Genomic DNA, 24,510 nt, shown 5'->3' with positions numbered 1-24,510 from the left:
TCAGTCGGACTGATGGTCATTTCGAAGATGCATTGCAGTAGGTTCAAAAAACTGGAAGAAAAGTTTAGAGAGAAGTTTAAGCCTTTGGGTTGTTAACAACTAAGTTAACCAACGAAACCACCTGATTTCTAACTGTCTCAGCAGACTTAAAATAGAACTGCATTACAAGGGGAAATCCTCTTAGAATTTGATGTTCATTACCTGGATCATCAAAGGCCAATTGTAAGTCTGTATGGCAATGACTGTTTTCTCCTGAACTTATTTTTCCAGTGTTTAAACTGAAACATGATGTAACAATATGCACTGCAAGCTTTATGAATATTAACATACAGAAGCTAAACACTTTTCCAGTTCTTGTTTCTTTCTCTGTGCTTGTTTCTTCCCACTTGACATCATTAGCATCTGATCTTCTCCTTCAACCTGTTACGTAACTCTTTTTCTGCCATCATACTATGTTCTCTGCATCCAAATAATATCCTGGACTCAGCACATTTAGCATATTCAGTGACTTTGTACCTTCCTCTGCTCCCAAACGTAAAAGCTGGCCTCTGCTTGTTTTTCTGCAGTTTATCATCAAAACTTTAACAGCATATCCTTCTTTAGTTTGATTCACCCCATTATTCTGTGTTTCATTACATTAAAAACTGTAATATAATGTTGCATTATAAAAATTAAGACAGGTTACTTTAGAAAGAAGACGTGTAAGAAGATGCGAGAACAGTATCTGCATTGTGAATGATATGGCAAAGGTAGACTAAGTACTTGTATTCTTCTGATTAAAAGGGCGCTCTCTGCATTCTAAATCAAGCACATTTTAAAATAAACTAAGCATGCAATTCACCTACCAAGGTCACTGTCATAAATCAGTATTCAGCTCAAGGACTTAGCAAGATTTAAAACCAAAAACAAAGCCAAAAAATGCCGTATGACAAAATAAAAAGCTAGAGCAACTTTTTCTCATTTGTCAGATAGGTTTGTTCTCCTTTCAAGACCTTCTGGTTTTGGCTAATCTAGACAAATGTGTATTGTTTGTTACGGTATAGAGCTTTTTGTGGCTGGCAGATATTACTGTACTCTACAGAAAACACGCACCATAGAAACATGCCTGTTCCATTTTGCATGTATGAATCATGGGGATGTCACATCTTCAAACCTTCCATCTAAATTAATTACAAACTGACCTTACGTAGTGAGGGAGTAAGTCCTTTTAGAGTAACTTCAATGCTTTATTTTTTTCATATTACAAACTTTTGAGAGAAAGGGGAGGCTTATTGTACAAGTATCAGCATTTTCTGTGGTCTAAAAACTGGCATCTGTTCTTTCAACTGGGGTTCTTTCGTATACATATTTTAAAGTACTTCCTTTTTTCTACTTTTATGTTGTCCTTTGGTTATGTTAGGTTCTAACATGCTGTCTAGCAACATGCAGGCAGAGAAATATATTAGCTTCGTTTCTATACTTTTACTAATATAACCGTTGTCCTGCAATGCTATTGCTACTCCACAATGCAAACCAGTTCACACTGAAATATGTTTTATGTATCAAGTTGCACGGTGGATGACTCCTACTGAGTAAGAATGTTTTCCCACTTGTTCCAATGGAGAATAGAACCATTTATTTAAATATAAAGGCCAGAAGATAACTTTATCCCCATCCACATGTAAAAGGCATTCAGCTGAAGCACTTAATTTCAACTTGGAATTTTTTTCTTTTTTTTTTTTTCATTTTTTCATTCAGAGAATGCTGCGATTTTGCTTAAAAATGTAGCAAAAGATTAATTTTACAATGAAAGTTTGCTACTAAACTTCCTGGTTTCTGAGCTTGACTTGATTCAGTATACATGGAAGTACAAATATAGAGTTCAGTCTAAGATACTCTTGCTATCTGCCCAGTCCTGGCGGCTCTGAAAAATAATATTCAAATGTTTAAAGGCATACATTTTATTAGAAACACCCTCTTCATTATGCAGACTTCCAAGTCCTAAAATTTGTGTAATTAACATACTCTTAGTTTACACGTATAGTAAGAGAAAGGGTGATTAACCTGAAGTCTTCCAAAAAGAAAATTATTAAATGGAGGGGGAAGAAAAAGGTACTCCAAGGAGCACTTTGAAAAGTACTCAAGCCCCAAGGTTCTTATAAATATTATCAGATACAATATAGTAATGAAGAATGACTTCTTCATTTCTGTAACATATGGGCCATTACTTAAGCCATAAGAAAACTGGTTAGTAATGCACAGAAATACTACCAAACAGCTTAGGAGAGAGCTCCTTATTTCATACAACTCTGTGTCATTACATTAACAAGGCTGCTCATTCTAGCTGATGCTCTGAATCTAGAACATGAAGTACAAAACGATTCTTGCACTTCCTTCAAAGTCAAAGGAAGAGTCTTGCCAGAAGATAATGATGTGAGTTAAAAATTACCTTTGATTCCAGTGCTAATAGCCTGCTTTTACAAACAGATTTATGAAATGCTTCTTGATTTATTCTATATATACTGTCCAAAGACAGTAGGTAACTGTTCGGTTTAGGAATCTCCACAATGACAGACTTTGGTGAATGATGTTCTGCGCTCCAAACTACGCTAATCAAAATCCTAGAAAGCTGCACTACAAGAACTTGTGCACAGGGAATTCGGTTATTTCAATGAACTGGTTAGATTTTTTTTTCCATTTTGTTTTTTAAACAAAAGCTAAATGAACTCAAAGAAGTAACTCAAAAAAGAAAAGCTAATATACCAGAAATACTGCACAAAATGCACTTTCTAAATGAAATTAAATTTCTTAACTGAATAATACTGTACCAATATTTAATCTTTTGGACTTGAGCCTGTGATTGAGTTGAACTGGCCTTGAAGCATGCCATGCTTTGCTCACCTAACTTTTTTCTCTCCTCTGCTTGAATGGAAAGACTTACATATTTTTAATATATTTTTAAAGTGAAAACAATCCTGGTTTTCCTTAAAAGTAACAACTGGTAAAGTGATACAACGTATTGAATTAGAAACCTAGCAATGTATATCACAATCATTATTAGTTACAACTGAGTACACAAAGAGGAAAATGTAATTTATGAAGAAGAGCTTGATCAACATTTTACATAATTGTTTACATTCTTCATAATTCAAAACTCCCCAGCTGTCAATACTGTTCTGTTTTCTAAATTTTGCTGCTGGATTTCTGTCATTCTATCAGGCTACTACAGAACATCATTTTTCAGTTTGTGAGCACGTTTGTGGGCTTGCAAAAGTAGCATTTTAAAAATATTTATGTCCTAGACTTTAGAAGTATTTTAAAATCCTAGTTATATTAGAACTCCTAATATACAAGTCTCAGTGTAAATATTTCATCACTACCAAGGGAGATGGCAACTATGCTCCAAATATTTCTAGCTCCAAAATGTGAATGGTTGAATGAAATCACTGGAGTTATGGCAAGCTACACAAGCTGAGGAACTGGCCTCTAAACAGAAGCTGTAATGATTATACATGAGCTTTTTTGATACTTCCCTTCTCTGATTGAGATAAGTAATTTGCACACATAGTCAATATTTTAATAGCAGGATCAGTAACTCTGGCACAAATGCTAGATTTAGCATTGGGCAGATTTTGAGCGGCCAGGAGTTAGCAGCTGTGACCTCTTGAGAGAGACATCTGCAGGAACATTTGTAAAAGATAGTGCCTCCTATCTTCCTGCCATCCTGATTTCATATAAGCTGCTTGGCAGCACACTCCATCTTTGAGAGACAGCATTTTCCAGATCATACTAGTAGCAAAAATCAGCCTCTAGTAGCCTCTGCTTCAAGCAGAGGCAAGATGCCACCAATCAGCTGATCAGCACTGCCTTGTTACTTTGAACTGCAACATCTCTTGGCTGTCCGTGAGATTTCCCTTGGCCTGCTTTGCCTCTAATCTAGGAAATAAAGGTACAATCTGCTCACCACTCATACCAGATTGCCAGCCTCTGTTTTTATTGATGTGGGGACTTTGTGCACTCAGTACTATCTAAATACCATCATTATCTCTCTAGCTGCCCTAAATAAAGCTAAATGTACCAATCATATTGACTACAATGTACAGTGAGATTCAAAAACTCTATGGCAACAAGGCAAATGAATGTATTTTTTACTAAGGAAATGGGACACCATTAGCTGTATTTAGGCAAAAAGGAAGAGTCAGAGAATTAAAGCATTAAAGACTTAAAGTTTAATGACTAATCACTGACTGATTGTTCCAGACATGCTCAATTTGCAGGGCATATATTTCTTCGGGACCTCATGGATATCTAAAGACATGATCACTCTCTGCCTGATTGAAACAAACTTAAGCAAAGAATTTAGCAGCTTTATCTGCATAAAACAGTTCAGCTATATGAAGAAACAGGAAAAAATCAGTGTTAAAATGTATGAAGACAGGGACTCGATTCACAGACTGTATACTGCAGTTGTCAATTCTTCACGCTATGGATAAATATTTAGAATGACTAACAAACTTTTTTGCAGAGACTGTTATCTTATTACCTCACTGAGCAAACCTTAGGAGATATTAAAGTTCTTATCTCCTTCACTGTATTGCTTCAACAGATAATTCTACCATTCCTTACTGCAGATAGGAAGATTAAGAAATGGAAAACTTAAGTTGAGTTCGTTTGCTGAGAATGACATCATACATTGTCTTACACAATGTGTTCTGCTCAGTATAACGTGGCATAGAGGTAAGTGTTTACATTTCTCATCTTCAATAGCCTATCTGCATTGTTCTAAGTGCCACTACTACTGGAAGCCACAGCTGATTTTTTAGAGAAAGCTATTATCAGTAACTTTCCTCAGAAAGGACTGATTAACTGGAGTTGCAAGAGTAAATGAACAATTAAAATAATATTGGTCAAGTAAACATATTACATATTATTAGCAAGTATTCAGAAATTCTACTACTCACTTCCATAGGGTCTTTTGAAAGATAAACGACCCAGTATACCAGGTTGAATCCTGCAAATGCCACTGGAAAGAGGATCCTAGAATACTGGTCTATTTTACTTGTGCCTCCAATAGGTGGTGATGGTGGGGCTGGTGGAGGAACAGACACTGGTTGACACTGGGATGCTCTATTTGATATTATGCTGGCTTCAGGAGACTGATCTGCTTGAGACAATACAGAGTTTACTCGCTGCTTCAGGTTACAGTTGGGGTCAGAATGCTGTGGAAGAAAAAAAGAAAAAGGAGGGGAAAAAAGGGTGATTTTTGGATACAGAGTCTTAGGTTTTGTGATCATTAGGATTCTCGCCACCTTTTTACTCAACTTTCTGATTTTATTGCTGCTTCTCTGCTATAGATCAACCTAAGGAAATCACAAAAATAGTGCAAATATACAGAGGTATATTTGTGGCCTAAAGCTTTGCTGTAAAAACATTAAAAAAAAAAAGTGCTTTCCTTATTTTTAATATGGTAATAAACAGAAGCTACAAGAGAGAAAGACAAAGAAAAGATGGAGCTAAAAGGAAAAGAAAAGAAGGTAATGGTGTATCTATATTGCAATATATTGGTATGACTGAAGTTTATGTAAATATGAATCAAGTTTAAACAAAATAGCACATATGGGCTGGCTCAAGTGCAGTCTTCACTGTGTGAGCCCATTGATGAGTTCTGGTAAACACTCATTTAATGGAGTCAAGTTGTCACACTGTTGTTAGTCCCCGAACTAGCTGCTGATGAACTAGAAAACTGCTGCACAAAAGGAAATGGACTAACTTTACAGGTGCTGAAGACATGAATGTTAAATTGTCCTGTAGTTTTTTTCTAGGATGAAATTTCATTTTCAAATATATCTCATGATTTCCACAGCAGTTGCATGCACACAACTGAAGACAAACACTCATCCTAACTGTAATGGGACTATTTTTATTTTCATTTATGGTAAAATGAAACCAAATTATTCCTATATTTTGTGCAATATTCATAGCCAGGTCCAATTACTCTTCAGAAAGCTGTATGAAAACTCTTAAAAATTTAGCCAGACCTCAGGAACATTTAGAGTTTACCTCTTAGTTGCTAGGCTGACATATATATTAATTGTGTACACCTGTATTATTTGTGGCCAAGTTGCCATTTTTTTTACTTTCACAAGAGTAGAAGTAATAGATTTCTTCCCTGCAGAAATGGCTTAGGAATAGGATCTACCACAGGCTCTGCGCCTGCTTTAATTGATATCAGTTACCCACTTTCACAGTAGTATCAAACGGGAGGAAATTTTCAAAAATCTTGCTGCTACTGCCGCTACCCAAGACTACCGTTAGTAATGTGGATGCATGGCAGCAGCCATAAGATTCGTCTGATGGCTGAGAAAATACAGAAGAATGCCTAGAGTGTCAAGTTGGTTTTTATTGTTCTGATATGAAGTACTCAAGTTTTCTGTTAACAGGAAGCAATAGAAATACCTTAGACTCTAAAAAGCAATGCTAACATACAACATTTTAGTTGAGACTGAGTCTAAAGCTTTGTCAATAAAGGACTGCAAAACTTATTTCCAGATTATTGATGAAAAATCTTGTGCACAAAATTGCACAACATACGCAGCTGGGTTTGAATAAGCAGCTTTTTTGGTCAGCAGAACTAGGTGACCGAATGATTGAAGCTGATGAGGGAAATCTTGGACAATGTAAATAACTTACAGTACAACAGCATATATATCTATTGTAAAATGGAATAATAACATCTGAATGGTTTTAAGGTAGCAAAATTCTGTTAGACATGCAATTTCCAAAGTCATTCTTTGGGAGTCATTTAGTGACAATCATTCACTTAAATGTAGCCCACTGTCAGCATTTTTGGGATTTATCTTGGAGGATTTCTATGCCTGGTAACAGATTTTAGTCAATCAGATAAATGAATGGGTCGTTGAAAGGAAAAGAAGCATTTTCTGAAATACATTGCCTATACTTGTACTTGGGCCACAACTTCTAGATAAAAGACTAGCATGACACACCTGGTATCTCATGTATGACTTAAAATAGAGTTATAACAGGAATTATCCTTTTAGCGGTCAGTGTTACTGCTAGAGTATCAGAACAAGCGACATTGCTACAACACGATGCCAAGTCCTGCTCATGGATGAATGGACTGGTATCCAACTGAAATTAGGGAGAGGTGGATTCCTCGCAGGTGATTTTAGTCTAAGTAAAGGTGGAGAGAACAGCATCTTATTTGCAAAAAAAAAAGGAAAGAAAAAAGTGTTTTTTCAGTATATATCTCTTTTACCTATTGCCCTTTTTCTTCCCCCACAACCCATCAACACTTCCAACTTGCCATATCCCTCCTTCCTCCACTTTGCCATCTACGCATTAAATGATTAGTATCATGTTTTGAATGGATATTAAATAGTATTCATGTTCTGGGGCTGTGCCTATCTGGAACGCAGATGTTTGTATTTTCCAGTAACACAGCAAGCAACAGACAGATTTAAATGGAGGATGATCTACAGATGTGTCACAGAAACAGAAAGAGGGTTATCCATGTCCACTTGCACTAATCATCATAATAATCCCACTCTGTAAACAGACTGACTGACAGAGCCTGGGCTACTGCTTTCATTCAAGTTGCTATTCCATTTTGCTTGTATGCCCTGCTTTGAACTGAATTGTAGAAGTCGTAAGGTGGCTTGTTTTTTGCTTTACTGCAAGATAGCTTGAGCTTTTGTGGAGAATGAGTGGTTCCTAAAAATATAAGTGCTAAGGTGAATTTTAACCCTTTTTATCTGCAATATTCTGCTATAAGGTGGGTCAAATTCTGCTCTGGATCATTCAAGCATGAATCAGGGGTTATTGTACTGAGGTGATGGAGTTAATAGTAGGCAAAACAGATGTAGCATATGGTCTGTGGATGATGTTCAGTACTGAACATATTTAGAATGTAGAGGTAGTAAAATCATTGTGATCATCTGAATAGGCACTTGGAAAAGTGTAATCCTGGTTGTTATTTTATTTATAATATTTATTAAATCTCATTCCTGTAGAAGGAGGGTTGCTATAGAAGGAGGATGACCTCAATGCGATTTCATCTCAAGTTGGAGACAGGAAGATCTGGAGTCAGTGTGTATCCTCAGAACTTGGGGAGCACACTAACTAACTTGATTATGCTCCCGCTTTGGGGCCAGTTTAAGTCCATTTCTATCAATGGAGTGATATTAATAACTTCTCATTACCTAAAATAGCCTATTCCAATATTCAGGAAGGACTAGTGCATTTTACTGTCTCAGTAAAGACAAGTTTTTTTGTCATGCTCTTCACCTGCTGAGGAGATGGTTTAGAGTTGATATAAATCATTAACCAAGTCCCTGAGTAGTTCTTTACACTGTCTTTAACACTCTCATGCCCATCCAGCAAGTTAGGGTCAAGACTATTTTCTTGTATACCACTACCCAGGATATGGAATTCTAAGTCCAAATTTATCTCAGATGTGTAATGAAGATGTTTCTCAGTGTGGTAGCTGACTATAGACCAGGCTTGCTGCCCCAGAACCACAACTCATATTTTTCATTGGAATTCACTGCTAAATCAAGAGGAGGAGGTGGCGAGAGGAAACCATATAGTTTCTTATTACAGTTGAGTTCTGAACAGCAGCTACAGTAATTTGTCTACTATATTTAGATTTAACTTTTCCTTTTGACAAAGCTTACCTACAATGACATCATGAAACTTTAGCAAAACACAGAAAACAGGAATGAAGAGCCTATTTTGCATAGTTCACACAGCCAATCACTCAAATAGTAAGGACTGTTTTACAAGTAGCAAGAGCAACAACAAGAAGCCTGAGGCATGGCACACTGTGTCATAATGAAATAATGAATTTTGTTAAGTTACTGAACCCTGATTCAGAGGAGTACTCTTGCACTCATGTGGAATGTTAGTCCCATCAGGCAGTTAAACTTGTCACTATGTATGACCACCCGGTGACACAGAACAGATTGCAAGTTCACTGTTTAAGGTGAGATACCGTAAAACTGGACTAGACAAAGACTGGTATGTATATAGGCTAGTAAGGTATAGTCTGACTTCTGTTAAGCTTTTGCAGCTCAGCTATCTGATCCCCTGGAAAGCTCACAAAGCAGTCTCATCTTGTCTATAAAGGTGCTGCTCTCTCACAACTCTCATCAACATCACTAGAATTTGCTTATGCTCAGAATATCTCAAGACGCTCTCAGCAAATTGCTTGGCTTCCAGATTAAAAAAAATACAGCATATATAACCTTGGAATTCTTTGTCAGCTTTTTCTGATTTTTATGTGGGTACTAACTGTGATTTATGAATGCGCTTTGTTCTTATGTTTCTTTTCCTCAAGAGATTTCTGTAATTCATATTTGTAGAATTCTCTACTGTTCTCCATTCCTTTGTACTGCAAATACATATTCTCACCATCGGTCTAGTTTATGACCTAGCAGTAACATGAGTATCTTATGTATGCACTCATATGCTGGCTAACTTTAAGCAAATGAATATCTGTATGTCCTCACTTATCTCTCTTTTACTCACTTATGTCTCTTTTTCCTGCGGGCAATGCAGTAAAAAGAGGTTTGTGAGAATAAATTCTAAAAGTTTAGACAAAAAAAAGTGTTATTGCTGCTTTTCTTTATAATTTATTGGATTAAGGATATTGAACTTTGCTGACATCCCAAAACACACAAAAAAACCCCAGAAACAAAAGAAAACTAGGACCAAAACTCAATGTCTGTACAAGGCAGAATACTAAATTAAATATATAACATTCTTTCTCCCTGCCCATCTCATTAGTAGATAGAGTTTGAGTAATTTCAACCATTCATATTATACACATAAAATCACGTGCTAGTGACTTAGCTCCCAAAGAGGGAGTTAAGCATAGTTTAGCCCCTACATTCAACAGTGTGATCTGTAAAAACTGCTTAGCTACTGAACAATCCGTATGCAGCACCTTGCAGCAGGAAAGTTCAGTTCACCACATTATGCAAGATCTCCTTTTGGACATGCACTAAAGCACCTCAATCTTTACAGTCCTGTGCAGTTTAAGTGTCCATCTCATGCCAGAGATTCATTATAACCTATAATTTAGACATTTCTTTGCGTATCTCATCTGTGGGATCTGATTCAAAAAATGTGTATTGCAAACATCTATAAACAGTGTTCTGCATAATTAAAAGCTGAATATAGTTTAGAAGTCACTAGTAGTCCTAGCTTTAGGTTCTCTCTTTAGGAATTCTAAGTTTCCTTTCCCAGGCATATTATGAGGAATAACATGCAAATTTGTTTTCTTCATGCTTTACCCTAGTAAAAAGGTTAAATCACTTAGGTTGAATTACTCACTTGGAGCATGGGAAAGCCATGTTCAAATTCTTTCTTAACCTTCAGGGATTGAAATTCACTTCTCTCAAAATATAGCCTAACCATCAGGTAAAGGTTAGGGGGAGAGGTTTTTATCTTACTACTTCAGAGCTGTTTTACTTTGCATGGAAAATCTAAAGAGCCATTAGAGGCAGAAAGTATAACTTTGAAAAATATACCATGCCCATTGTATTAAAATTGCTGTCATATAAAACAGGTAAGCACTAAGGAGAGCAGAAGCGGGAACCCTAGTCATTCTCTTCTCAATGTGAATGTACTGTGGTAGAGTCTCTTCCCAACATTTATATGTAACATATCAGAAAAATCATATAATTAGCACAGAGCCTCTCTCAAAATATGTGTTTATGTCAAACAGATTTAAACATTCAAAGTCACGTTCGGCTCTTAAACTTACCAGTGTCAGTCCAGAACCATCCCTGTCTCTACATTTACTTTGCTATATTTCTGCAGCATATAGAAACTACTTTGAGTGTCTAAATGAGACAGAATTACACAAACAGCATTAGAAAGGATTGTCTGGGGTTTTTTTCTATAATTTAACTTACTTTATTTGTTTCTCACTGTCCCCTGCAAAAAAGATACTGGGATTAGACTTCAATGTTGAACAAAAAATGTCTAAACCAAATTCATCTTGAATTTTTCTATTTTTGTGTACGATATCAGCTACTTCTTAACCATCCTTACTGCCCTGCATTGGCTTTGTCAATTAGACAAATATTTAACTCAGGCAGAACCAAATAATCGGCATCTACTTTCCTTATTGGGATGACAAAAAGTCAATATAATTGAAAGTTGTTGTTTGTTTTTAATAGTCTACTTGATAATCTGCAATTGTGGAGGAGCAGGAAGGTCTCCCTAATTCGACTGAAAGTGCCATGTTCTCAGTCAAGACTTTAATGCATATAGCTGTTTCTCAGATGATGTCATAAAGGGTTGTTGATAGTCCAAATAGAAGTGCTCTCCTTTCAGTTACACTAGGATAGTCATTAAACATACTTAATATATTCTGATGTAATTATAGAAAACTAAATCCTCTATACAAAAGTGACATGAGGCTGCTCTGCTCTCTCTCTTTTTAAAGAGAATGAGAATCCTTTTCTGCCTAAGCCATGTTATTTTGAAACGCAGGGACAGGGCTATTTGTAGGGAGAAGAAATCTCTCCCAGCAGTATTTCACTGCTCTGTGCTGTTTTTTGTTAAAACAATAGGTCTTTTAGAACATCAAGCTACCACGCTGTAACAATCTTTTGTCTTTTACATGTAGTCTCTCACATGGAAAGGATGTCTTTTGATCCATGGTGTGTACTCCCTGACCATCTCGCAGAGCATCACTTCAAATGGTGCACTCCAGACAGTACCACCCTTTCCCCTGCAACTTCCAGTATTGGGACATTCCTGGATAAAGGAAGCCATAATAATGAAACAATATGATTGATATACAAAATACACATTTTAAATGGATTAAAAAGTTAAATGCCATAATGTTTTTTAAGTGTATGTATATATATGTTTGGTTTTGACATGCTAGAACAAGCTTGGTCAACATATGAATAAAAACAGGTTTTTGTCAGGGTCCAGATGACTACTCAGCTTGTGGCCATCATATTTTGGAGTGGAACACCCATAGTTTTGTATTTCACACAGGGATTGCCTGCATCTGACAAAGAGAGCAAGCCAAATTCTGCTCTCGGTTAACTGAGGTAAATAGAGCGTCTTTCCTGGAACCAGAACAGGCATGCTGGGCTGTCATCAGTTAACTGAGCACATAGTTGGACCATTGTCTCTCTTACTGAAACCAGTGTAGTCCAATGACTTAAGCAGAGTTTCTCCTACTTTCATTAGTACAGCAGAGCAGAATTTGATCTTCTGCCATCTTTCTTTTCTGAGTGTACAGGTTTTTTGGCTACAATATAAAAAACTGTGAGAAAAAGTTTTGTTCATTTGAATAAAGCAAGATTTAATTCTGAAACTAGACTGAAGGGGGAAGGAGGCTTTTTGATAGTATTTTGAAAGATTTTTTTTTTTTCCCCAGGAAGCATAGTTAATTTGGAATTTTAAAAAAACTGAATATATTCTGTAAATGCATTTATCTTGATGAGTTTAGGCCCTCACTCAAGCAGCAAAAGTTTCTAACTGGCCGTTTTACACCTCCTTTGAATTTTCATTTATACCAAAACTCTCCCTGGGCTTCTCTTATGCAAAGCAGGAGAACGGGTCTCCTGTCATACAGAAATACTAGTTCAGACAGCCTAAGGTTATTCCAACCACAATGTTCTTTAGCCACTCTTCAGGCAATTTAAGATAATAGATTATTAAAAATATATAGTCTATGTTGTTACTCTGAATGTTGCTACTGGTAGCAGAGTTCCATTGGCAGTTGTATAGCCATGAAAATTTTCGAGTAAGTACATCTCACTTTTTCACTTTTATTTTTACAAATGACTCCCCAAAACTAAGTAAACTTTTACAATCTTCAGGAATTTTCTCAATTGAAAAGTACCATCTGACTTTATAACTGCAGAAGACAGTACGCATTTTTGACAGACTGTTCACTACTCTTCCTCTTATACCTGCCCTTTTATATAGCTAAAATTCTGACAGCTTTCATGCACTTAAAAATCACAAATAAAAATACTAGCATTACAAGTGGATGAAAACGCTACTATCCTATCTAAAAGAGCAAAAAGAAATAAAAAAAAAATCAGAGACTAGAAAGACAAGGTACCAAAGCTCAGGTTATGAGAGAAGGGAAAGATTTTAATTACTTTTGTTTAAATCAGATAAAGTAGACAGTTAAAAAACATTTAAATCTATAAGACATGGATTCTAATAGACTTTTTTTGTTAGTGAATTAGAAAACAACATTTTAAGAAGGAAGGCAGAGTAAACAGGGAGAAAAGGCAAAAAGATGAGCAGGAGAGGTAAGATAAATTACACAAAGGGTAAAGAATAAGAATTTGGCATTGTAGCAACCAAAAAAAGAAAAATATGGAAGGAAAAGTGATGAAAGAATTTAGAGGCAAACAAATGGAACAAGTTGGGGGGTATGGGGCAACAAAAGGGAAATCAGGACCTCAGAAACAACTCCTAAATCTACAATAAGAAACTGAGTATTATGCTGTGTGCCTTATTCAAACAGAACTGCCTTACGACCAGTAATGTAACTATAGAAGTACAAAGCTCAGTAGAGGATGATAATCCTGAGAAAAGGGTCATATACTCACACAATTAGCCTGTGCTAACTACACTGTTAGCATTCAAATTAGCTAGTTCAGGTCTGTTTCAGCTGAAATTATATCACTGACTACAGTATATCCATCTATGTGACAACATAAAAAAGTTCTTTCTCCCTTACCTTCACCACACAAAAAAAAAAAAGGAAAAAGAAAAAAAAAGCTCTTAAAATCTGTTATCCTGTAATTACTTATTTTTCCCAGCATGCCTTTCTGGAATGGGACCTTTTAAATCCAATATTTAATTCTTCTAGAAGCCATTTTAACTACATGGTCTTTCCTTCAATTGTAAGTACCCTTCATTTTTATGATCTCAGTGATTTTGCTTTTTCTATTACTGCAGAGGTAGGTTCTCATAGAGAACTGGTCCTGAGAAAGAAGTGGTGGACTTACAGGGCTTGAAAATTACTGTCTTGGACAATATGAGCTTTGAGCAAGATCAGGACTATAGAATTTTGTGGACACTGTGGGCTGTTTTAGAGACTGAGTTTTCCTTGGGACCTTGATGTTACGGGGTTTACTACTCTTCTAAATATATATGTTATTAGCTAGTTGTAAACAGTTTTCTTGAGGAAATGGTTGCAGTGTGCTTCCTAGATGTTTATTTTATTCCTAGGTGCTTATTTTTTGCTTGTTCTTACTTGGAAAAGCTAACAAGTAAATATTTACAAAATGAGGAAGATGTGTCTTCAGTTTGGCTCTGTGCTTGTTTGTGGCTGAAGCCCTTGATAAGAAACTTGAAGTCTTTTAATTTCTTTTTCTTTTATTAATTTGTTCAACAGCAATTTTGTAGTTTGTGCTTAGCTTGGTCTGCAGTGATAGACCATATAAATCTCACCCACAAGTATTGGAGGAGTCACAGTCATCAGGAGTATGTTCTAGTATATCTGGGCATATGCAGAGGGTTATTGCTTGAAACAGTTGTCTTCTAGAGATTTGGGGGGGGGGAGGGGGGGTGGCAGCCACTGTGTAGCACCTGCTGTGAATTCACCAGCAGTAGCACGTGCAGAGTAGGCCAAACTGTTTTCATATCACTCAGCAGGGACTCTTTTTTTTCTTCTTGGAAACCTCACTATGACTAACAATCTTGAATAAGGAAGTCTGTGTAGGAAAGTCAGAGCTGTTGTTCCTCTTCATTACGTAGCAGCTATCGATATTTTCCTCATGCTACATAAAGCCAAGTGATCTCTTTAGCTTTCTTTCTGATAGCTTGCCCTCGAAAAAAAGTCAACAAAGAATAAAAATGAAGCTTTAGTTCATTTTAAAGTTCCTTCAGTCTTAACAGTATTTTTCTTATTTTACACTATTTTACTGTTGCAATGTTATGCTCATTCAGTCCAGACTACTTCTCAGTCAGATATCATGATATTGGGGAGGGGGGAAGTATGTCCTAAATATTGGCAAATACATACTCTCTTTTTCTCTCATTGTTTTTTGTAAGGTTTAAATATAATTATAAAAGTTCTAGTTAAAATAAATGTAGATATGAACATTGTAATGTAAATATTGTCAAAACTAGATCAACCTTTCTGCTGTCACTTGAAACTCAGTGCAAGATTCTACCAACATTTGCTTCCAAATCCTTTTAAATTTTTTGGACTTTCTTTTGTATTTTCTTTATATAACTGTGGTTTAAAAAACAAACAAAAAAGCTGTGGTTCTGAGTTAAAATGTATAAAGATTTGCTTCTTTTTGCATTTATATATTTAGTGAAAATAAAATGCATTTCTTTATTATATCTTAACAATGTTTTCAGTTTTTTTCAATGTTAAAAAAATTGTAAGCAAAATACACTATGGCTTACAAGCACAATGCTTCCCAGTTGAAGTGAAGAACATTTGTTGATTAGCTCCAATGAGGACCAGTAGCAAGATGCTGTGAAGCTTTGGTTTCGCTATTATATGGAACTTACCAATTATGAATGTAACGGTTTGAATGTACCTAAATGTTACAACTTTAACTGCTGTTTATAAGTAAATGTGGGAAAACTACTATATGGTGGGTAAGGTGTTGCCCTGATATTCAGTAGCTCTTAGATTGACTTCCTTATTCAACTACAGACTCAAAGGTTTTGCAGAAGGTCATTCAAATTCTGCTATTCCTCTCAAAAAGGGAAACGTAGTGGTAGTAAAACTGATTTTGAAAACAGGAGGGCTATAGTGATAAATATATTAACATATGTTGTGAGACAGCATTCATTACTTAGCCCAAGATGTAAGGAATAATATTTACAAGCAATTCTGACATACTTTTTTTCATACTAGAAAGCCTTCCTGTCTTTCACATACAGTAAAATCTATCCTAAAAGTTTACGTTTATGTTTTTCCCCAAGCTTCCACCAACACAGATTTTTATGAAAGTAACAGATGCCAATTTTATGTAAAGGCTAATTCTTCTTCTTCCAGATGACCCACTTATGGTATGTACCAGTGTACTACAGTGATCCCATAATCATTTGGCCAATGCACATGTTCATTCCATTGTACGGTGTCCTACAAATTCTGCCGACTTCCTGAGAGAACCACAGCTGCCTGACCACACTGCCTACAGCATTGCCCAAGAGAAGTATTATGGGTAACAGTCTAATGGCTTTCCTTAAATATCTTGCCAAATAAACATCTCTCTAGTAAATCATATCTCAAATTTAAATAAACAGTACGAATAAATGAAGTCTTTTCATTTTCTGAAATAAGAACAATGTCTTTGAGAAATAGACATGATCTGGTTACATAATCTGTTTCAGGTTAAGATCACTTTAATATTGTTTTGCATTCTCTACTTCAGCTGCCTCTTCCTATATGATGCTTATTATCAGAGAAGCAAGCAATTACCGAGACAATCTCGTCCTCTGCCGGTACAGTTGCTGCTGATAGTGCTGCTGCCAGTGCTGCTGCCCTGGCTGCCTTCCTCATTGCTCTCTGAGTCTGAAGATTGGTAAAGTAGTTGACAGCTGCAAACTCAATAAGTGCAGAGAAGACAAAGGCAAAGCACACAGCTATGAACCAATCCATGGCGGTAGCATAGGACACCTTGGGCAAAGAATGGCGTGCACTGATGCTTAAAGTGGTCATTGTTAGGACTGTAGTGATTCCTTGAAAATAAGAGAAACAAAATGGAGGCATTAGAATTTTGCTTCAACTCTGCTACTCCTAAATTCATATATATTAAAAAAACCCCAAGTCCTCTTTGGTTTTAGCTGTCATCCTACGTACCAGCTAACTAACCAGACTGCTAAGTATTTTGTATTCTTAAGTAATTCATGTATACTGGCTTCAGCATCTAAAAACTCTGAACAAACTTCCTTAATATATTAAGCAGCCTGAAAGTTAAGGTAACTACATACTACGTGGTACAGCTTCTTAGAACTGTGATAAACATGGGTATAACAAAATTGAGGCTCAAACTATGAAAGACACTTTACTTGAGGGGTTACTAAGTGGAATGTTTGGCAGAAATCTAGACTAACATACTGTCATTTCCCAACAGTGATCCTCTCTTTCTTCTGTTGTTGCACAAGACAGATCATGGCTTACAGAACCCTCACTGAATCAATCAAATTCTGCATTAAAATCAGTGGTAGGCTACGATCCAAATATTTCTAGTAATAAGAGTTTGGTCCTCTGTGCAGTTGTCTTTAATCACTGGATACATTCTTTAAGATTCACTAACAGTATCTTGATTTGAAAGCACCCACAATTACAAATACGGAAGGCTAGAAAAGCTACTTCTCTAGAGCTGCTTATCTATTTTCACACAACAAATCTGGTCATGTAGCTTATGGGCCCCATAGTGTTCTTCACGTGAACTCATAAATTTATTCTTTCAGTTTTGGAGTGTACAGCATTAATAATGTAGGAAATACACTTACTTTCCACTGCTGCCTGATACAAGCAAAAAGTGCAAAAGCAAACTCATTCATTAACATATGAGCCTCTGTGACTCATGTTTACTTATAATTATGCCTGCTAGAATGTGAAAACTGCAGGTATTTAAAGACAGTAAGGTGGAGAATACCCTCTTCCGCTCTTTTCTGCAGTTAGGAAAGGGTAGGTGGGAAAGTAAATATGTTATAATGTCATGTTGTGATGATGAATCAATATGTTGTGAATGAGGCTCAGTAGAAAGGATGCAGTGTCATTGCATACTGCAGGATCAAGACAGGGTGACTTTATTTTCAGAGGTTTTTTTGCAACTCTTTCACATGATGTAGCTCACCAGCTCTCTAAGGTTAACTATGTCCCAATGTCATTACTTAACATGTTTCAATGAGATGCAAATAGGAAACGGTATAAAAATATGTAGGAACTCTACTTCTCCCAAATCTGCCACACTCACTTTATAATATGAATACAAGTATGCTGAGATATATTTCAATTCCAAAGGTCCAGAATGAACTTTTCAATATGATGTGTGATTAGATTAGAATCTGTCCCTGTGCTTGTTAGTAATAAAAATGATATATTCTGTGTCTGAATAAAAACTTACTGCAGCATTTTTTTTGAATGATTTAGTGTGTGTCTTAATAAAAACTGACTTCAACAGGAATTTAAACTTAGGACTAGGACTCCTATTCAATTACAGATATAGATAAGACTTCTCTCAATGTGGAGTGAATATTGATGAAATGCTCTGCACTGTGGAAAACTACTTTATCAAACCGAATGTCAAATTACAGTTGGTAAACTGTGTAACTGGTGATTGTTTACCCTTGTCTTTCCACTTTGAACACTTCTTGGTAAGTTTTGAAGAATCTGTTACATAATGCAAATACTGAAATACGTTATCTTTTCTTATTAAAAATGAAACAACAAAAACCCCCAAACACCTTTCCCTATCTGAGACTTTATTATAAATAAAGTGTAATGACTAGATATTAATTTAAAATTCTCAAGGTGACCTGCTAGGAAGGTAGAAGCTGACTACTATCTTTCTGCAAAACAACAGATGAACTTTTTGCCAGGAATAAGAAAGATTAGATAAAGGCACATGAAAATGTGAAATAATAGCCATTGCTATATGGACTCAGAGCATACTTAAAATTAGGCCCCCAACAACCATGTTTCTTCTTCTAAGTAATTTCTGATAATGCCATGCTTCATAAAACTTCACACATGTATACATATATATGTATATGCATAGCTATGTACATAGCTCCACATAAAACAAGGAATTTCATACTAGCAATCTGCTGTTCTTTCCAATGACACAATTATAAAGAATGCAAGAGTGCTTCTTCAAGAGTTTCTGTCTCCCATTTTTCACTTGCAGGTCTGTAAAAAGTAGGTGCTTATGACCATTAATTTATCTTTGCAAAATGTTCAGAGTATTTATTGTAATATCACCTGCAAAGGATAACTGGCATCCATTTTGGAGGTAAATAGAGTTGCTAAATGTATTTGTTCTGAGAAACTCGTTCAGGCACGCTATTGTTATTCTTCTACTATTAATTTCTCTTCTCTCAAATTTATAGTTTAGGAACTTAGAAGTAAAACTGAAAATTTATAATTCAAGTACTTGCAATATGATGCAGAAAGGAGATTTACTTCTCCATTTTAAACCTTCTCTATTTTAAACCTTTTCTTTTTTACTGGGGCCTGAAAGTCTTTTTTGTCAAAGAAATTTGTCCTCTTTTCCTTAGATGAAGGTATTTAGAATCTATGGGATTTTGAATTAGTAAGGACTATAAATTCAGACTGTGTCTGGGAGAAATAAGAATGGAAAAAGGATTGAAATATTCTTTTAAAATGCCAACATGACTAATTTTCCACAATACTGAGAAAGATGTCTATTTTACTATTTTCTTAAAATATTTTCTGTTTCTAATTCTATATTTACTCTTCAGTATGACATCTAAGAGTTGTTATTCCAGGGTTTGGGGTCTTTATGTAATTATTACTGAATCAGCTAAAGACTTATTTGCACATTACTTCAAGCATATAGAATTGACTTCCACTGTCCACTAGGTAGCAAATACATTTTATTCAAAATATGTAACTGTATAGTCCAGAGATGCAATATAAAGCCAAATCGGGTAGCATCATATTTGGTGTACAAAGCTCCCATATATATTTTGTGCTTCAATTGCAATAAACATCCTTGAAAATCTATTGCCTGATATTTTAATATTTTTAAGCACTTAAAGAAATCCCAATTGCCAGAAAATACTACTTGTAAATGCTTAATGATGCCAAACTGCATCCCAACTCCCAATGGGGATTTCAAGAGCAAAAGTGTTGATCTTCCTTCAGAGGCACCTGAGGAAGTTGTGTTCACTTAGCATTCCTAAAAATTTGCAATGCTTTTATGAATACCAATCCATGCAGGTAGGAAATGCCAATTATACAAATTCTATAGCCTGCTAACTGCAATTATAGACTCATTTTGAATTATGAGACTTGCATCATTTATGCTTAGGGAATATATAGCTGCCTTTTTGTTACTGAAGACAAGTCCCACAAAGGGAATTTTTTGTATAGAAGTACTGAGTTAAGAGAAAATAGCTAGGGTTGCAAAATGTGTATGTATGGGTAGTGGATTCATAAAGTTTTTGACAAATTTTATTATTTTTGCTTAGTATTTTTATGATTGTTTCTCTAGAAACAACAATTCAGTCAGTAAAAGTTTACCCCTTAACAATGAGTGCAGTTTCAGAGCCTATCAATATTGAAGTGGGGTGTTTGTGTGAAATTTAATAGTAGAGCACACACTAAAAATTAAGGAGACAAAACTCACAGTTTTGGGAGCATTAATTCAAACCACTGGAAAGAAAAAAGGGCCCTGCCACGCAATATGGACACACCTTTCACATTACAAGTCCAACCTGTGCTAAGGACAGGATTCATCTCGCCTAACTTTATCCATCTAAAGTCCTTGCTAGTTGTTTAGATACCTGGAGCAAATGCGAAAATCTGTTCCTGAGCCAGTGCAAAAGCAAAGCTAACCATGTTTTCTTAACTGCACAGTTCAGACCTGCTTTCCTGGTAGAAGAGAACCAGATGTTTTTGGTCCTCTCTGTTTTCCTCAGTGCCCTTTGAGAAGCAAAAATAGAAGCAGGCTAAGGAAAAAGGCGGACAGGCTTTGAGTGAGGGGTGTAAAAGGATGGAGAGTCGATGGAATGAGTGCTAGATGAGGTGCCTTATGTCAGATGAGATTGATTTCATCCCATGTGATTTTTTTTAAAGCTTTAACTCAGATTGGTTTCACAAGAGAATAGATCAGTAGAAAAATTTCTCTTTAAAAAATTGAGAGGTTGACATTTACTCTGAAATTGCCCCTTCCTGCATATGAAGAAATATTGAGGGGAAGAAAAACATCACAAACAAGTCTGGCTAACCAAACATTCTGAGTAAAGAATTTTGACCCTCATGGGCAGACTGACTATTATTTGGTGTAATTTTAGTATTTATTTTTGTTTACTGAAACCTACTAGCTGTCTTTTCCAATCCCCGCTGGATTACAGCAGCTGTTTGATACAATGGATTCAATACAGTGAATGATAAAAGAACAAAACATGAATACCAGCCACGGTTCTTGCTGGAACAGATTCTTTGTTGATCCAAAACACAACTTGAGACAGGACTACAGTCATGATGCATGGAATGTATGTCTGAATGAGATAGTAGCCTATTTTCCTTTGAAGATGGAAATAGAGCAGCTGAAGTGAATATTCGCCTAAAACAAACAAGCAATGAAAGTAATGAATGAATGGTATATGTGATGCTGAGCTGTTCAAAGACCTTAATGCAGCATACCAAAAACTGTTCTGGCTGGAACAGACTCCTTGTTAATCCAGAAAGACACCTGAGAAAGAATGACTGTCATAATGCATGGAGTATATATCTGTATCAAGAAGTAGCCCATCTTCCTTTGCAAGTGGAAATAAACTGTCATGATTACATATTCACCTGTTAAGAGACAAGTATGTCAGCATTATTTTGGCAACATATGAGTAAACTTTATTGGCTTCAACCCAACATACTATGTTCTGAGGAAAGCACTTACAGGCCTCCTAGTGCGTAATAAAAATAAGCTGATAAAAAAAAAGGTAAAGTGACCTTACGGAAACAGAGGAGGATAATATTTATTTTATGTATTGTTTTTACTGGGGCGGAGAGGCAGGGGGAATTCTTAAGAATCGCATGAAAAATTGTATGCTTAAAGGGACTGTACTGAAAAGCTATCTTTTAAGAGAGAATGGTTAGATTCTTTCCAAGGATTTTAGTTTTTAAAATGGCAAAAGATAATTAAAGAAATTCATTTCTATATGAAAAAGAACTGTAATTTATTTTCACAATGTGTTTTATAATGTCAATAGTTCCCACATGGCTACATCTTACCTGTGTTAGATTTAATTGTTTCACTAGATACAGTTTGTCCTATGAGGTCATACTGGAGGAGACTGGAAGACTCCTGTGGTACTTCTACTGAATGCAGGGGTCCTTTTTTCCATGTATAAATTATTTCACTTTTTGGATAAGCATCTGAGTTACAGAGGGAAAAATTACTATTATTAATTATGTAATTTATAAGCAATTGAAAAAAATTAGTAGCACGATCCCTTTTGTGGTTCAAATACCCATAGAAACATGCATCCTGCTCCAGCAAGTTCCTAACCTCATTAATGACAAAATGCAAAAAAATCAAAAATAAGGGAATGATTGAGGTGGGACCTGATAGGCACTAGCTTTTGTTTCATAATTTGCTATAAAACACATACATTGATTACCACAGATCAACTAAATATTTTCAAAATTCATTACCACAGATTGACTAAATATTTGCAAAACTAGAAGTAATATAGTAAATGCACCACAGCTTTTATGACTTGTTGAAGGACCAACTGACTACTAGATGTGTAAGAATAATAAACAATAAAATATGCTTCAACAGTCACCCTTCAGTGAATAAATCCATGGGCTTATGAATGGTCTGAGTCTCAGAGGAGAAAGTAAGATTCTAGTATAAAAAATATAATAAAAAATTTCAGCTATGTCATTAAGTATTGTCCTAGGATCTCACTTCTGATCTTCTCACATACATGTAGACCAAATGTATTACTATAAAAAAACTGAAAGATACAGAAAAACTTACAGCTTCCAAACTTCAATGGACAAGCATGTCCATCCATAGGGAAGTTCACCAACCGCATAGGACAATCAGCATTAATGGTTAGTCTAGAATACATTATAGTAGATGACAATGAAAAAAAAAGGTATGCAGGAGCACTGCTGAAAGAATCAAAAATAAAGGTCAGCCAAAAGCAGAAGAACAGGCTCTCACCTCATTGTGTAAAGAATAGTTCCATTCTGCATAATTCTGAAAAGTTTGTTAGGAGTTGTCATATTATGAGCAATAGATTTTTTTCCGTTTCTAAAAAATGTGTCTGGTGTCCAAATTTTACTGACCATTAAATTGTTCAATCTCAAAATTTCAGTTGGCCCACTAAACTTCAACCTCTCATCAGTCCATGTTTGCCGAAAGAAGACATCCATTGTGTATTCCTATGGGAAATAAATAGGTAGTTGACTTATGTCTGGGGGCCAGCAGTCCCAAGTTGCTGTGTATACAGTAACTCCATGAAAGAACCTAACACGTATGTCAATGGCATTTCATTTACTGCCTAAACACTTAATCCTATTACCATTAAGTAGTTACTAAAAAAAAAGTAGTCTATGAAAAAATATCCTATTTTCTTATTATTAAAGAATAGTTACAAATTAATCAGTGAACAGATAATTTGATGAGTAAGGAAAAAAACCTCATTGTCCTCTCAGAGATAATAATTTAATTCAGTGTCAGAGGTCTAAGGAGATACAAATGTCTAATTTGGTATTCTTTCAAAGTGCAAAAACAATCAATGTTTAATTGCCAGGAACAAAAAGACATGCTCAGTGCCTCTTCTGCAGCTTACTTTGGGTATTCACAAAGAAAGGACTGATGTGAGTGGGTCACATCACAGTAGGATTATAGTGTCAAGTTAATATTAATCTAAGTTATTTTTCTCAAGGATTCTTAGCAATATTCTCACAAGCCTTCACAAAGGAGTTCTCTACAGAAGTTGCTTAGGAAATGGAGCTAAACCTTGGCCAGAGGCAAATGTGTAAGAAGGCAAGGTTACGCCTTCTCTTAGATTGACGGATGAAGAGGTGGAAAAACTTTTGGTTGTATCTTGGGGCCCACAGTTCCTTGCCTGCAAACTGGACTGCAGGCTCAGGTGAGCAGGTATTGGAGGAAGTGTACAAGGGCAAAAACAGCAATCAACGTCAATTTCCAGAATGAGAACACCATCCTCACTCCGATGGCTTAACATTTTCCTGGGGCTGCTGCTGTAACTGATGGAGTTCACCCAAGTCCGCAGCTAAATTTGGGGGCACCCAGCATAACAAGGGGCAGCTGCCTCAGAAACAGCACCATCCCCCTGCAGCTGCCCATTAGGTTGTCTGCTACCATGCAGCCTTCCTGCAAACCTATGTTTTGGGCCACAGATGCTTACAATCTTCTCAACAAAGATGTCTCTTTAACCTCCCATCTGTACCCTCACCTGAGGCTAGCGTTGCCCTCTGTGCCCAGCCTTGGGCCTGGGCCACAAGCTGCCCTGGCTGGCTCTGCTGGGGAAATAGCTATATGCAGCTCCAGCCAAACTGCTCCGCTGGGCCCTAGAGATTGTCAAGAAGATTAAGCCTTGTAATCTGCTTTAATGACGGTCAACTCAGATGCCACCGTAATGAATCCCGGGAAAGGAGAGGAGGGGTGGCAAGCGGGGCCCTTACCATCTCCACGTCGGACACCGGCCCAAAGCTGGTCACGTAGATGTCCGTTTTGACTTCTGTCACGGCGCCTGCGGGACACGGAGACGAGCTGGGAGTGGAGCGGGGTCAGGGCTGGCGGGGCGCGGCTCCTCGCGGCG

At 36.3% G+C, this 24,510-nt stretch overlaps 1 protein-coding gene across 1 annotated transcript in view; it reads right to left on the bottom strand.

Annotated features, from left to right (window-relative positions):
• GABRA6 (gamma-aminobutyric acid (GABA) A receptor, alpha 6) overlaps positions 1-24,510 on the bottom strand; it is a 26,964-nt gene continuing 2,454 nt past the window's right edge. The window contains exons 2-9 of the mRNA XM_009318570.1: positions 24,374-24,441; positions 22,884-23,104; positions 22,695-22,777; positions 21,941-22,084; positions 21,356-21,508; positions 16,436-16,695; positions 4,941-5,198; positions 1-51 (exon numbers count right to left, since the gene is read on the bottom strand). Of these exons, the coding sequence (XP_009316845.1) occupies positions 1-51; positions 4,941-5,198; positions 16,436-16,695; positions 21,356-21,508; positions 21,941-22,084; positions 22,695-22,777; positions 22,884-23,104; positions 24,374-24,441 (1,238 nt within the window). The remainder of the gene's footprint in view (positions 52-4,940; positions 5,199-16,435; positions 16,696-21,355; positions 21,509-21,940; positions 22,085-22,694; positions 22,778-22,883; positions 23,105-24,373; positions 24,442-24,510) is intronic.

This window comes from Pygoscelis adeliae, unplaced genomic scaffold (genome assembly GCF_000699105.1).
Source record: "Pygoscelis adeliae isolate BGI_AS28 unplaced genomic scaffold, ASM69910v1 Scaffold42, whole genome shotgun sequence".
NCBI classification, from domain to species: domain Eukaryota; kingdom Metazoa; phylum Chordata; class Aves; order Sphenisciformes; family Spheniscidae; genus Pygoscelis; species Pygoscelis adeliae.
Note: the sequence above shows the minus strand (reverse complement) of the source record. Positions and strands in the feature narration are given on the sequence as shown.